General features: G+C 40.1%; 1 protein-coding gene across 1 annotated transcript in view; it reads left to right on the forward strand.

Annotated features, from left to right (window-relative positions):
• The window catches only part of TET1 (tet methylcytosine dioxygenase 1), a 155,071-nt gene that overhangs the window by 35,639 nt on the left and 107,332 nt on the right, over nt 1–12,100 (forward strand). The window contains exon 3 of the mRNA XM_019626128.1: nt 9,774–9,827. Coding sequence (XP_019481673.1) covers nt 9,774–9,827 — 54 coding nt within the window. The remainder of the gene's footprint in view (nt 1–9,773; nt 9,828–12,100) is intronic.

Raw genomic sequence — 12,100 nt, forward strand, 5'->3', positions numbered from 1 at the left:
GCTGAGGCAGTTGCTCACTGGCCATTGGATGGCCGCTCACGGCAGCTCACAGCAACTCATGCCAGCTGCCTGCTGCTTACGCTGGCCGCCAGCCACTCAAGGTAGCTCATGGCAGCCAACTGCAGCCTATGCCGTCTCTGACCACTCACAACAGCCCAGCTCCAGGTTGAGCTGTTGTTCACCATCTTAGCTGTAAAGAGCGCAGCATCACTGGCCCTAATGTGGGATCTGAACCCAGGTCTTACTGCTCAGAGCTGGTGTCCCAAGCGAGCTCTTAAGCAACTGAGCCACTCAGCTGGCCCAAGTTGCTGTCCTTTTGTTCCTTAGTCTAGTTGTGGCGGATGTCTCTTCACTGGCCCATGTTGGTGTTATCATTGCACTCTTCCCAGGTGAGGCAGTGGCTCGCCGGCCATTGGATGGCCCTTCACGGCGGCTCACAGCTGCTCGCTAAAGCTCACGCCTGCTGCCGGCCAGCCCCACTGCAGCCTATGCCATTGCTGGTGAATCTTGGCAGCTCAGCTCCAGGTCGAGCTGTTGTTCACCATCTTAGCTGTAGACGGCACAGTGTCACAGGCCCTCATGTGGGGTTTCAACCGGGGTCCTGCTGCTCAGAGCTGTTGTCCCAAGCCAACTCCTAACCAACGCGCTGCTTGGACGGCCCTCAATGAGTTTTAAGTGCTCATTATATTGTTTATTTGTACAGTTTTCTTTAATGACAGCTGTGATTCTCCATCGCTGCCATAGAACCACCTGGAAGTCAGATGGCAAACCACCTGCTTTTCATAGCCATTCTAGCATTAAACCTAATGTCTCAGCCAACCACTGAGACAACAGGTGGTTGGCTTGCTCAAGGTCCCATCGTTAATAACATCACTGGGATTTAGATCCCAACGGAGATACAGTGATCTTGTGTAAAATAATATTTTGATATTGTAGAATATAATATTTTAAGGTGGACAGTCCAGGAGGAAATAATGCTTTGTTTTCCAAACATCTAAAGTAATTTTCTTTTATCACATTCATAGTTAGGGATTAAGAGAATTGTTGAGCATCGTCATCCTTCTTCCCCAAACCCACTAGCACTTCATTTAGGATGATGATTAGCAAATGTAGCCCTGTAAAAATATGGGTAAATGTTATAAAGTTAAAAACTTAATCCCAAGTGTTGCTAGTTGGGAAGGGTGGGGGTGAAGGAGAAGGGGAAGGGATGAGACAATACAAATTGGTAACTACAATATGGCCTCAGTGTAGAAAAGACAGTGTGGGGAATATAATCAATAATGTTATAAACATTTCTTAGGGGGTCAGATGGGCTCATGTCTTGTTAGGGAGACCACTGCATAGACAGTGTAGAGGCCTGACCACCGCACTGTATTTCTGAAGCTTTTGTTGAATAATATTGTATGTCAACTATAATTATATATACATATAGCCACAGGACGTGGAGTAGCGTGTGGGAATGGAGTCAATGGAATTGTAATAGACAAGCATGATATCGGGTGTGGGAGGGCAGTAGATGGGGGAGGGGGGTCGTATCTGTATGAGGGGTGAAAAGGATAACTATTGCATTGTTCTGTACACCTGAAGCTAACAAAAAAAAAAAATGTGAAAAAAAACCCACAATCTCCCAGCCTTAGTAATGCAGTTTCACTTATTTTCTTTCTTTTTTTTTTTAAAGATTTTTTTTTTTAATTGGGGAATTGGGGGAAGGGGAACAGACAAGTTGCTGTCNGGCAGCTCAGCTCCAGGTTGAGCTGTTGTTCAGCATCTTAGCTGTAGAGGGCAGTGTCACTGGCCCTCATATGTGGGATCTGAACCCAGCTCTTAACCAACGCGCCACTCGGCCGGCCCCTACCAATATCTTTTTAAAAAGTAATCGTAAACCATATATTGTATCCCATATGTACTTCATATATCATCTTAACAGTTAGTACTCCAAAACATTTTGGGGGTTATTCTATACATATCATTTTCAAGTACCAAAGATATTAGGATCATGAGTTGTCTGTAACAAATTCAAATAGAGGAATTGAGAAAACAATTTTTAGGAAGGTACAGAACGCTTTTAAAATGTGTTAAAATGCTGTTGCCTGTGTTGTTTAAAATTACTGCCATATGCATTTGTGATTGAGTTATATCAAGATGCAAAGTTTTAACCACTCAAAATTCTAAGGGAAAAAGAGCATGAAAGGCTCAAAATCATGTATTGGGTTGTCGGAAAAGTCATGACGTATTTTTTCTGTTTTTCGTTGCAAAAATGCGTCATGACTTCCTACAACCCAATATTTTTAAAATTGTAAGTGGGATTTAGAAAAACAATTCTAGAAGGATACCTGCCAAACCAAACTGTTGAAGTGTTTACCTCTCAGGATTAGATTTTTTTAATGGAGGGGGGGGTGTATTAGAAAATATGTGACTTTAATTTTTAATTAAATATTTCTATGTGGTTTGAATTTTTACATAATGAGCTTGTGTTACTTTAAAAAGTAATAAAACATTAAATCAAAGTAATTTATGTTTAGAAAGTTCAGAAGCAGGAAAAAAAAACCTGTAATAATACTACCTAGAGGCAAGCACCATGCATATATTGGCATATTTGCTCCCAGAATTTTTTCTGCATTAAAAAAATAAGTCAAAGGCCGGCCGAGTGGCGCGATGGTTGGGAGCTCGCTTGGGATGCCAGAGGGCCCCGGTTCGGATCCCACATACGAGGACCAGTTATACTGCCCTCCACGGCTAAGATGCTGAACAACAGCTCAACCTGGAGCTGGGCTGCCGTGGGTCGCCGGCGACGGCGTGGGCTGCAGCCCCTGTGGCAGTGGGTTGCCATGGGCTACCGTGTGTAGNATCTTAGCTGTAGAGGGCAGTGTCACTGGCCCTCATATGTGGGATCCGAACCGGGGCCCTCTGGTGTCCCAAGCCAGTTCTTAACCATCGCGTCACTCGGCTGGCCCTTCACTTATTTTCAAATGTGCTTGAAAGAACTGATGTTAGGGGCAAGGAAAATATCAATTCATAGTTTATAAATATTGATAATCTAGTATAACAGCAAGAACCATTTATTTCACTTTATTATTTTTATTTATTTATTTATTATTATTTTTTAAAAGATTTTTATATGGGGAATTGGGGGGATAGGAACAGTGCTGGGGAATTGGGGGAAGGGGAACAGACAAGTTGCTGTCGTTCCGTTCCTCAGTCTAGTTGTGGAGGACGCCGCCTCACTGGCCCAAGTTGGCACCATCATTGCGCTCTTCCCGGGCGAGGCACATCAGTCGCCGGCTTCTGGACACATACGGTAGCCCATGGCAACCCACTGCCACAGGGGCTGCAGCCTACGCTGTCACCAGCGACCCACAGCAGCCCAGTTCCAGCCCGAGCTGTTGTTCAGCATCTTAGCTGCAGAGGGCAGTGTCACCAGCCCTCACATGTGGGATCCGAACCGTGGCCCTCTGGCGTCCCAAGCCAGTTCTTAACCATGGCGCCACTTGGCCGGCCCTTATTTATTTTTTTTAACTGAGCCATCCTGTCACCTGTTGGCAGCTTAGCTTGGGTCGGGAATCGAACCAGCAACCCTGTTGCTCAGAGCTAGCACTCTTGAGCGAGCTCTAACCAACTGAACCACTTGGCCAGCCCTTGTTTATTTCACTTTAAACATTAAGAGCTAATGCATTGAATGTCATATATATATATACATATACATACATATATATATATATATGTATATATTCATGTGATGTAAAGTACAGCATAAGGAATGTAGTCAGTTGTATTTAATAACTATGTATGGCGTCCGATGGGTAGTAGACTTTTTGGGGGGTATCACTTTGTGAGGGGTGTAAATGTCTAGTCATTTTGCTTTGTTCACCTGAAACTAATAATAATAATAATAGTAAAAGAGCTAATGTGCCCATTGAATAAATATTTGGAAGTCAGGTAAATCAAACAGATTTTGGGGCAAATTGCATTTTCTTCACCGGTCATTAAGAGTATCTACAGAAATTCCATTATAGTCATTTATGCTAAAACATTCCTAATAAAGATAGGCAACTTTTTCATTTAAGTCTGCACAGTTACAATTGTAAACTTGAGCTCTCCTTAACTATTGATTTTTAAGGTGGGTTTTGGTAAAAATAACATTTTTGTCTTGTTACAGCAAGTATATCTCCTGATCCACAAATGTATTCCTAAAGGGCTTTACATTTGAAAACTTCAGACACAGAAATGATAGTAAGTTAGAAGAAATGTCTCTAGTAAGAACATCAAGGACCATTCACTTATTTTAATTTAAACAAGAGCTAATATGCCCATTGAATAAGTATTTGGATAGCAGGAAAAGCAAACAGACTTTGGAATAAAATTAATTGTAGGCTTTTATTATAAATATTATGGGCTGAATGGCCAGCTCATTGTTTATTTTTTTGTTTCCCCCGAAAAAACTATAATTTCCTTCTTCTTTCCGCCTGAATTAATTTCCATGGAAAAGAGATATTCATTAAGTCAGAGGTCCCAGAGGTGGTAAGCAGTGTCTCTAAGATAGTTGGTGTTCTCTGTTCTTCTGGAATGCACAAAGAAAGGGCATCCCTTACTCCAAACATCAGAAGCATCTGACCAGTACAGTTACCCAGCTGAGAGAGAGTAACTGATTTCTATGCAGACAAATCTTGCTTCTCCATAGATTGTGTGAGACTCTAGAAATGAGTTCAAAAGCTAGAGAAATTAACCCTTCCTGAATAATTGTCATCTCAACAAAAACATCTTACATACACTCACTCTCAAAATAATGCTTTTTTTCTGATTAGGAGATTTCATTATGCAAAGGTGTTTTCTAGCTTGAAAATAAGCGTTTTGAGATCTAGGACAAACCAATAGCCTCTCCTGAGTTCTTCCTAGGAAAAGATAAGTGATATTTGTGATGATCAGCATAACAGGAGCATCATTGTTGGCTTTTGAAAGGACTTTTAATTATGGGCAATGGAATGATGGAACAGAAAAGTAACATTTCAATCTGGAATGGTAGAGAAGTAAAGGCTGATTACATCTCTTTATATGCATGCTCAGTGAGCCAGCCTTATTCCCTAAGTGGTAGGTAGCATATTTATTTCTATGCTTTTATCCTCATAGCCCCTGCACAGCCATACTGGAGTATGACATTCAATAGCCGCAGTGCTCCCATGTCCTCCCATACTCGTGTGTTATGGTTAGAATTGTGAAATGTATGAGCCATCTTTTCCTTACTCTTATTGATTGGAAGTTTACAAAACATGGTGTTTGGAATATGTTTATGCACTTAGCACTGCAAAAGCTATGACCCTGCTCCCCACAACAATGCATAAGAGAAATATGGAAGGATTTCATGGGAGACGAGAGTGTTGCTAAGGTGTCAATTTTGAGGAAGAGTGAATTACTCCTGAGATTAATTTAGAAGACTCCTTCTAGGCAGTGTTTGCATGTCTTGTTTCTTGTGGCTGCAGAATTACTTATGCTTAGCAAGAAAAGTAGATTTTTGAAATTACCCATAGATTTATTTCCAAGGGCACAAAATATATTTTTTCAAAAAAGCACACTTAATGTAATGTTGATTTAAAATATCAATCATCCAGAAATCTGAGCTGCTATTTCTCAATCCTAAAAATGAAGCATGTGAGTTTGAAGACATTTCTTTTAAGGTTATTTTGGGATATTTACAAATGTCTTGTTGTGTATTGAAAATGAAGAGGAGTTGTAGAGAGAGCAGCATAGGTGGTTAGAATTAGGCTCAAGTCAAGTTGTAACCTGCTGTGTAACCTGAGGTAAGTAATTTTACCTCTTTGGGCCTCACTTTATCTATGTAATAAAGTAGTAATTAGACTAAATTTTTTTCTGCTGTTGTTTTTTAGTTCTATGATCATGTGATTTTTAAGAGATAAAAGATCTCATTTTATAATTGGAAGAACCTAAAACATCTGGGTTATGACAAAATTAAATATCAACTCATGCAGTCATGATTCCCTGTGGGAAAAACAAATTAAGTGACAAAAATAATAATAAATAGGACTTTAACACAAGGTTTGTTAGTTTCTGATCTATCGTTCTTTCAACAGGAACTAGTTGTATGCACTTTGCCCTAAATAATAAGAGAATGGTTCTCTTGACCTCCAATTTTTCTGCTAGTAATTTCTAATTATTCTCTCCATCACCTACACTGTGAACTGAGAATCAGATCTCTAAGCATAGGATTCAGAACAGATGGTCACAACCAATAGAGGTTACCAATCTATTCTGTGTTCAAACAAGTGCAGAACTTCGTGGTATAGTGTCAGCTGGATACTTGGAGTTAATGTTACCTCTGATCACTTTCATTAACCCTCATGTTTAGCTGGGATGAGCTTTGGCTTTATTAACTCATTTACAGAACACTGCTCACAGACTTTCGATGATTGCTTAGGTTGTCAAGTGCAATGCTGTCTGGCTTCATGACTATCCCATACTGTGAAAACGCTTGTCCATGGGGCTTTTAAAAATGGACTTCTCACCAATGTGGATATTCAGTTCAGCTAACACTCTGAGCCTCATTTTATTTTATTGAGGCAAACATGTGGATCACATCGGTAATATAGATTGATTTAAAAATATAATTATATCTTAATTTATCATCGCCCCGCTACTAAATATTGAGCAGTCAACCTGAGAAAATGTTGATTTTTTGGGTTTTTAATTATATTTTTAGTATTCGGGGGCATAGTTTGTCATTAAAATGCAAGACACTTTAAGAAACTCAGGGCTACTCTTGTGTGCGTTGCTGATGTGAATGTAAAATGATATAGCTACTGAAGAAAATGGTTTGGCAGTTCTGCAAAAAATTAAACAGGATTATCTTATGATCGAGCTATTTCATTCCTAGATATATACTCCAAAGAATTGAAAGCGGGTACTCAAATAAATACTTGTACACCAATTTTCACAGCACTATTATTTACAATAGCTAAATGGTGGAAACAATCCAATGTACATCAACAGGAGAATGGATAAAGTGTGGTATAAACATGTAATGAAATATTATTCAGCCTTAAAAAGGAATGAAATTCTGATACATCTTACAACAATCATGAACCTTAAAAACATTATGCCAAGTGAAGTAAGCCAGACACAGAAGAACAAATACTGTGATACTATTTATAAGAGATACCTAGAATAGGCAGATTTATAGAGACGAATAATAGAATAGAAGTTAGCAAGGGCTGGGAGAAGAGAAATGAGTTATTGTTTAATGGGTGCAGAATATCTAGGATGATTAAAAAAGTTTCTGGAAATAGAGTGGTGATGATTGTGCAACATTGTGAATGTACTTAATGCTACTAAATTGTGCACTTAAAAATGGTTAAAATGGCAAATTTTGTTACGTATGTTTTACCACAAAAAAAAACCTCCAAAGAAAAAGAAATGTATCTAGTGTCGAGGGGTTACTAGACTTATTAGGGGGATCACTTCGTAAGTTACATAAATGTCTAACCACTATGCTGTACACCTGAAACATACTGAATGTCAACTGTAATTGAAAAAGAAATGTAGGGTTTGCCCCTATTTTTAAGAAAAGGTCTTGTACGCATTTTCAAATCTTCTTTGTGTTTGACCCTATTTTTTCTACCTATTTCATAGTTGCTTTATTCCCCACAGAGAGCTTCTTAGTGTGGGCTCAGTGTGCTTGAAGTTGCTCTGGTGGATGTGGTTAGGTCAGAATCCTCTAGTAGTTTTGCTATAAGCAGCCTTACTTCTTATGTTTGTTAAAAACTTTGAGGGTGGGTAGGTGGGGGGAGAGGTCGTTTTAAATGGGAAAACAATGCATATTGGACTTCCCATTCCAACACAAAGTGTGCTTTTGTGGCAAACCAAAAGACTAGGAATCAAGGGTGATGAAATACAGGCCTTCCGGCCCGCTGTCTGTTCCCGATTTCTGGTTGTGGGAATCTGTTCTGAATCCCACTGCAAGTGGAAAACCCATTTTTGGCTGAGCAGCCAGGGAGGCCCTCCTGCCAATCCCCCAAATTTGCTGCTGAAACTTTGGCCCTGTCAGGATGGAGCTGAGGCTGTCTTCCCAAGATCTGTGCAGCTGTCAAGGTGGCTGTGATGGGACTGTGACCGGCCTCTGCACTGCATTTTGGCAGTGACCTTGAGACCTGCCAGCTCACAGCAGCTGTACTTGCTGGTTCTTGCTCTACTGCCACTGGTGCCTGGCCAGGGGGCCAAAGGGAGGGAGCCAAACTCCGCGGGTTCTGCAATTACCAGCATCTGGCAAGTTCCAACTCTTGGGGCCCACCTCTCTCAGAGCCTAGTACACGCTGGACATGGGGGCAGTCAAGGTGTGTGAGTGTGAGAGGCCGCTTGTTCCACCTCTGGCTCAGGTCCCAATCCCTGGGAAGTGGGTAGCGCTGTCTTACCATCAGCCTGGGGTACAGACAGACTCCACGTGGGGACCGGCTTGGCAGCTCTGCTGAGAGATGCTCAGTGACAGTTGATGATCTTGGGAGACAGAGGAGCCTAAGGTGTCCCCTTGGTCCCAAAGGTATGTGTCTGCCTTCTGGAAGGAAGGGATTTTCCTTTGGGAAATGAAGGTCATCAGAAATGTCCAGAGCAAGAGGGAGAAACCTTTTCCCTCCAGCCACGCAGAGTGGCAAGTGTAATTTGAAAACTCCTCCCCCTTATACTTTGTCCTTATCCTGTCATTTTCCTTTTTAGTGGCTTTATTATTATTATTTTTAAACCGCCTTTGTCATTGGACATTTATTGACAGAAATCAAATTGCTGTGTTTCTGGGCAAAGCGCCTGCTGCAAAGAGGTGTGGTTCCCGAGGAATGAGACACGCAGCCCAACAGCTGAGCCTACGCTGTCCTCACATAACCTCCCTGCCTTAAATATCGCCAATATTTAGCCTTGCCTTATAAAGTAAAAATGCACAATACCTTCCAGAGTTTCAGCAAGCCCAAATGCCCCCCTCGGCTCAGTTATATCTCCTGTACGTTAGAGGCAGGGCCGCGCACCCCTCCCCCGCGCAGACCTGCCCTCGGAGCCACCAAGAGGTTACTAATCAGGGAGACTCCGCCATCGATCCGATGGCGGAGACCTGGGGGATTTGTGTGCATTGTTTTTGCTGAAGCCTCCTGTGAATTCGGCGCGACCAGATCCTCTGCAGCGAACTCCATGTCGCAGCTTGTGGCTGCCTGTGTCCTGTGGTGAGAGCGGAGCCACACAGGAGATCCTTTGTCTAGGAAGGCTAGGCAGAGAAGATCACTTTGGAGTTGCTAAGCTCTGCATTGCCATTGGCTGCACTCTTTGTGGGGCTGTTTTTGCAAAAGGCATGCCCAGCACGTCTACAGTGCTGGCAGGCCAGGACTGCCTTTAAACACCATGATAATAATACCAAAAAGCAGTTTGCAGAACTGTTTCACTGTAGAGGCTTCCTCTGCAGAAGCAAGCAAGCAAGATGGCTACCTCGTGGGCTTCGCTGTGAAGAATGCAGAGGCTAATTAAGACAGACTTTAAGGGGAAAAAAGGGTATTTCCCTACTTCATCTTTATGCAAGGCTTTTTTTCAGTGACTTTTAAAGTGTACATTTTACATAAGCTCTTTAGGTTCTGTCTAGCAAACATGTTGATGATTTTAAATGGTATAAGTAGTTTTCTACAGAAATAGCCAATATTTTTTGGGGGTGGGGGTGAGTGGGAGCTAATTTTTTTCTCAAACGGAGTCTCCTTTTGCAATTTGCTTTTTTTTTTCCATTTTTTTTTTTTTTTTAGGTTATAAAGGAAAACAAGAGGCCCCAGAGGGAAAAGAAGCCCAAAGTTTTAAAGGTAATCAGCTATTGATTAAATCATTTGATTTTTTTAAAATTCCATTTCATATAGTATTTTTCTGTCACTTAGGGGTAAATTTGGAGTACAGTAGATGTGGATTCTACTGGATTTTCAGTAGATAAATTAATTTTCACTCAACTAAAGTGTTTTGTCTTTTTTTGATGTGCTGCATAATGTACATATTAGCATCCTTTATTTTCAACTCCACACAAGTCTGCAGAAAGAAAAGTTTATATGCAAAGTGTCGTGAATTAAATTTATTTTTCTTTGCAGCTCCCTTTGTAGCAGCTGCATTTGTGGTGTTGCACCACTATGTAAACTTAAGCTCTTAAGGGGAGACACTGTTTGAAGTTGACAGCTCTGATCCATTGTGATTTTAATAGACCTTCCATTAGATACAGTTTTAAAATGGGTGACTTTTGTTTCCAAAGGAAAAGGTCTTTAGAGGTTTTCAACTTAAAATGTGTAAGTCATTGAGATCTTACAGCTAAATTATAATTGCTTAATCCCAAATTCTCATTATATCATCTTTAATTTTGGCATTCATGGAGCTGTAGGAATTTGCATGTTTCCTTTATTTTCAATAGTTTGCCTTATGAGTATTTAGTAGTAACCTCATTCAGTTATGAGCTAGCAATCTGTGTTATGAGCTTTGCACAGTATTTAAAATGGTTAATTTAAAAGCCTATGACATTACTAAAAGTTCAAGGCTACCTTTAGTCTAGCAAATAAATAGGTGCTTATGTGTTAAAGGTTTCAGGTAGTGTATTACTATTATAAATGTAAGTAACCTGAATAAGCAACCTTTTTAATTCAAGAAGACATATTAAGCAATAAAACTATGGTCTTGAAAATTATATTGTGCACATGTAATTGAAAATATTTTAACCTAATCATAGCTTTCCTTTTGCGAATAAAGTTTTAGCACTCAAAGAGGAAGAACATGTCGAACTATGGATGTGGCAAAATTTTATCTCATTTGTTTCCACAGTGTATACCTTGAAAATGTTATTGACATGGAGAACCACACCTTGCATTGCTTTCTAATTGGTCTGACCACCTCCAGTTTCTGTTTTCTGTGTATACATAGAGCATTGCCATGTACATTTTTTCATCACCCAACAAGTATTTACTTAATATTTACTACACAGTCATCAGTGTGCTAGCTAGGCACTGTGAAATGAATGAAATTGCTTGGCGCAAATTCTCACTTGGCCTCAACAGATAGAATACTGGTTATTTTCCAAGTAAATTAAACTCTCTTCTTTTTTTTTCCCCCCCTGCTTGTTGATCCACCTATCCTACCCCCAACCCAACTATAGAAGTATATCATTAGGAGCCCTACTTAGGTGTTTTGCTTTAAAATTTCAAGAGAGAAATAGTTTTAGTCCTGCTGTTATAAATGGATTTCAAATTTATGGGAGGCAGGGCTGGGGCATAGGACAAAGGGATAGAGTTCATGGAAAAACTAATATAGACTTAGCTTGATAGCTGAATTGTCACCTGGCTTTGCTAGGAAGTAGAATTCGGCTTTGGGAGTACTATTTAATTCTATGTTTATTTTGTTAGTCTGTGGGTGTCCTGTCACCTGAAATAAATTTCAGAAGTAAATATACTGTGTGTTGCTTTTTTGAATCATGGCTGTGCTGTGGACTCTGACTTTTTAAAAAATAAGTGCCTGTAGTAGTTGAATTTCATGTGCCACAAAGTAGAACGCAATTATTTTTCACTTTCCTCTATAGCTGTCAATTGTGCAAGAGTAGGAAAATCATCTGAAAGGAAAAAAGAAATTCTGATTTTGTCATTTTTAAATGTGTTCTTTAATATTCTGTTGGGCATAATATTTTTTTGTTCTTCTCTGAAGAAATCTTTGTTTCTCTGCTCATTAGTAGAAATGCTAACATACTTGGAGATTTTAGTTTGATATGTGTATAATGCAAGTTAGAACAAATATAGAATATTATATAACCCAGAAGGAGATATTAAGAAAACTAAACGTTTTTGGGAGGAAATGTGCGGGAAGAGTACAGCCTTCAGTTTAAGGTTTTGTGGATGAGGACTTAACATTCCAACTGGCTGCTACCCAGGCCATCGGTGGTGAGAAGATACAAGTCACAATTTGGTCTCCTTTCATAATTCTCTCTTTGCCTTTGGCATTGTGCCAGAGAACTTTCTTTGACTCAGGACTCTTAGATCTTCCAATCTCCTGGGTACCTTGTTGTTTGTCAGGGTAGAGGCTATAGGTATCCTGATGAACTTTTTTTTTTTTT

This window comes from Hipposideros armiger, unplaced genomic scaffold (assembly GCF_001890085.2).
Source record: "Hipposideros armiger isolate ML-2016 unplaced genomic scaffold, ASM189008v1 scaffold_15, whole genome shotgun sequence".
Classification (NCBI taxonomy): Eukaryota; Metazoa; Chordata; class Mammalia; order Chiroptera; family Hipposideridae; genus Hipposideros; species Hipposideros armiger.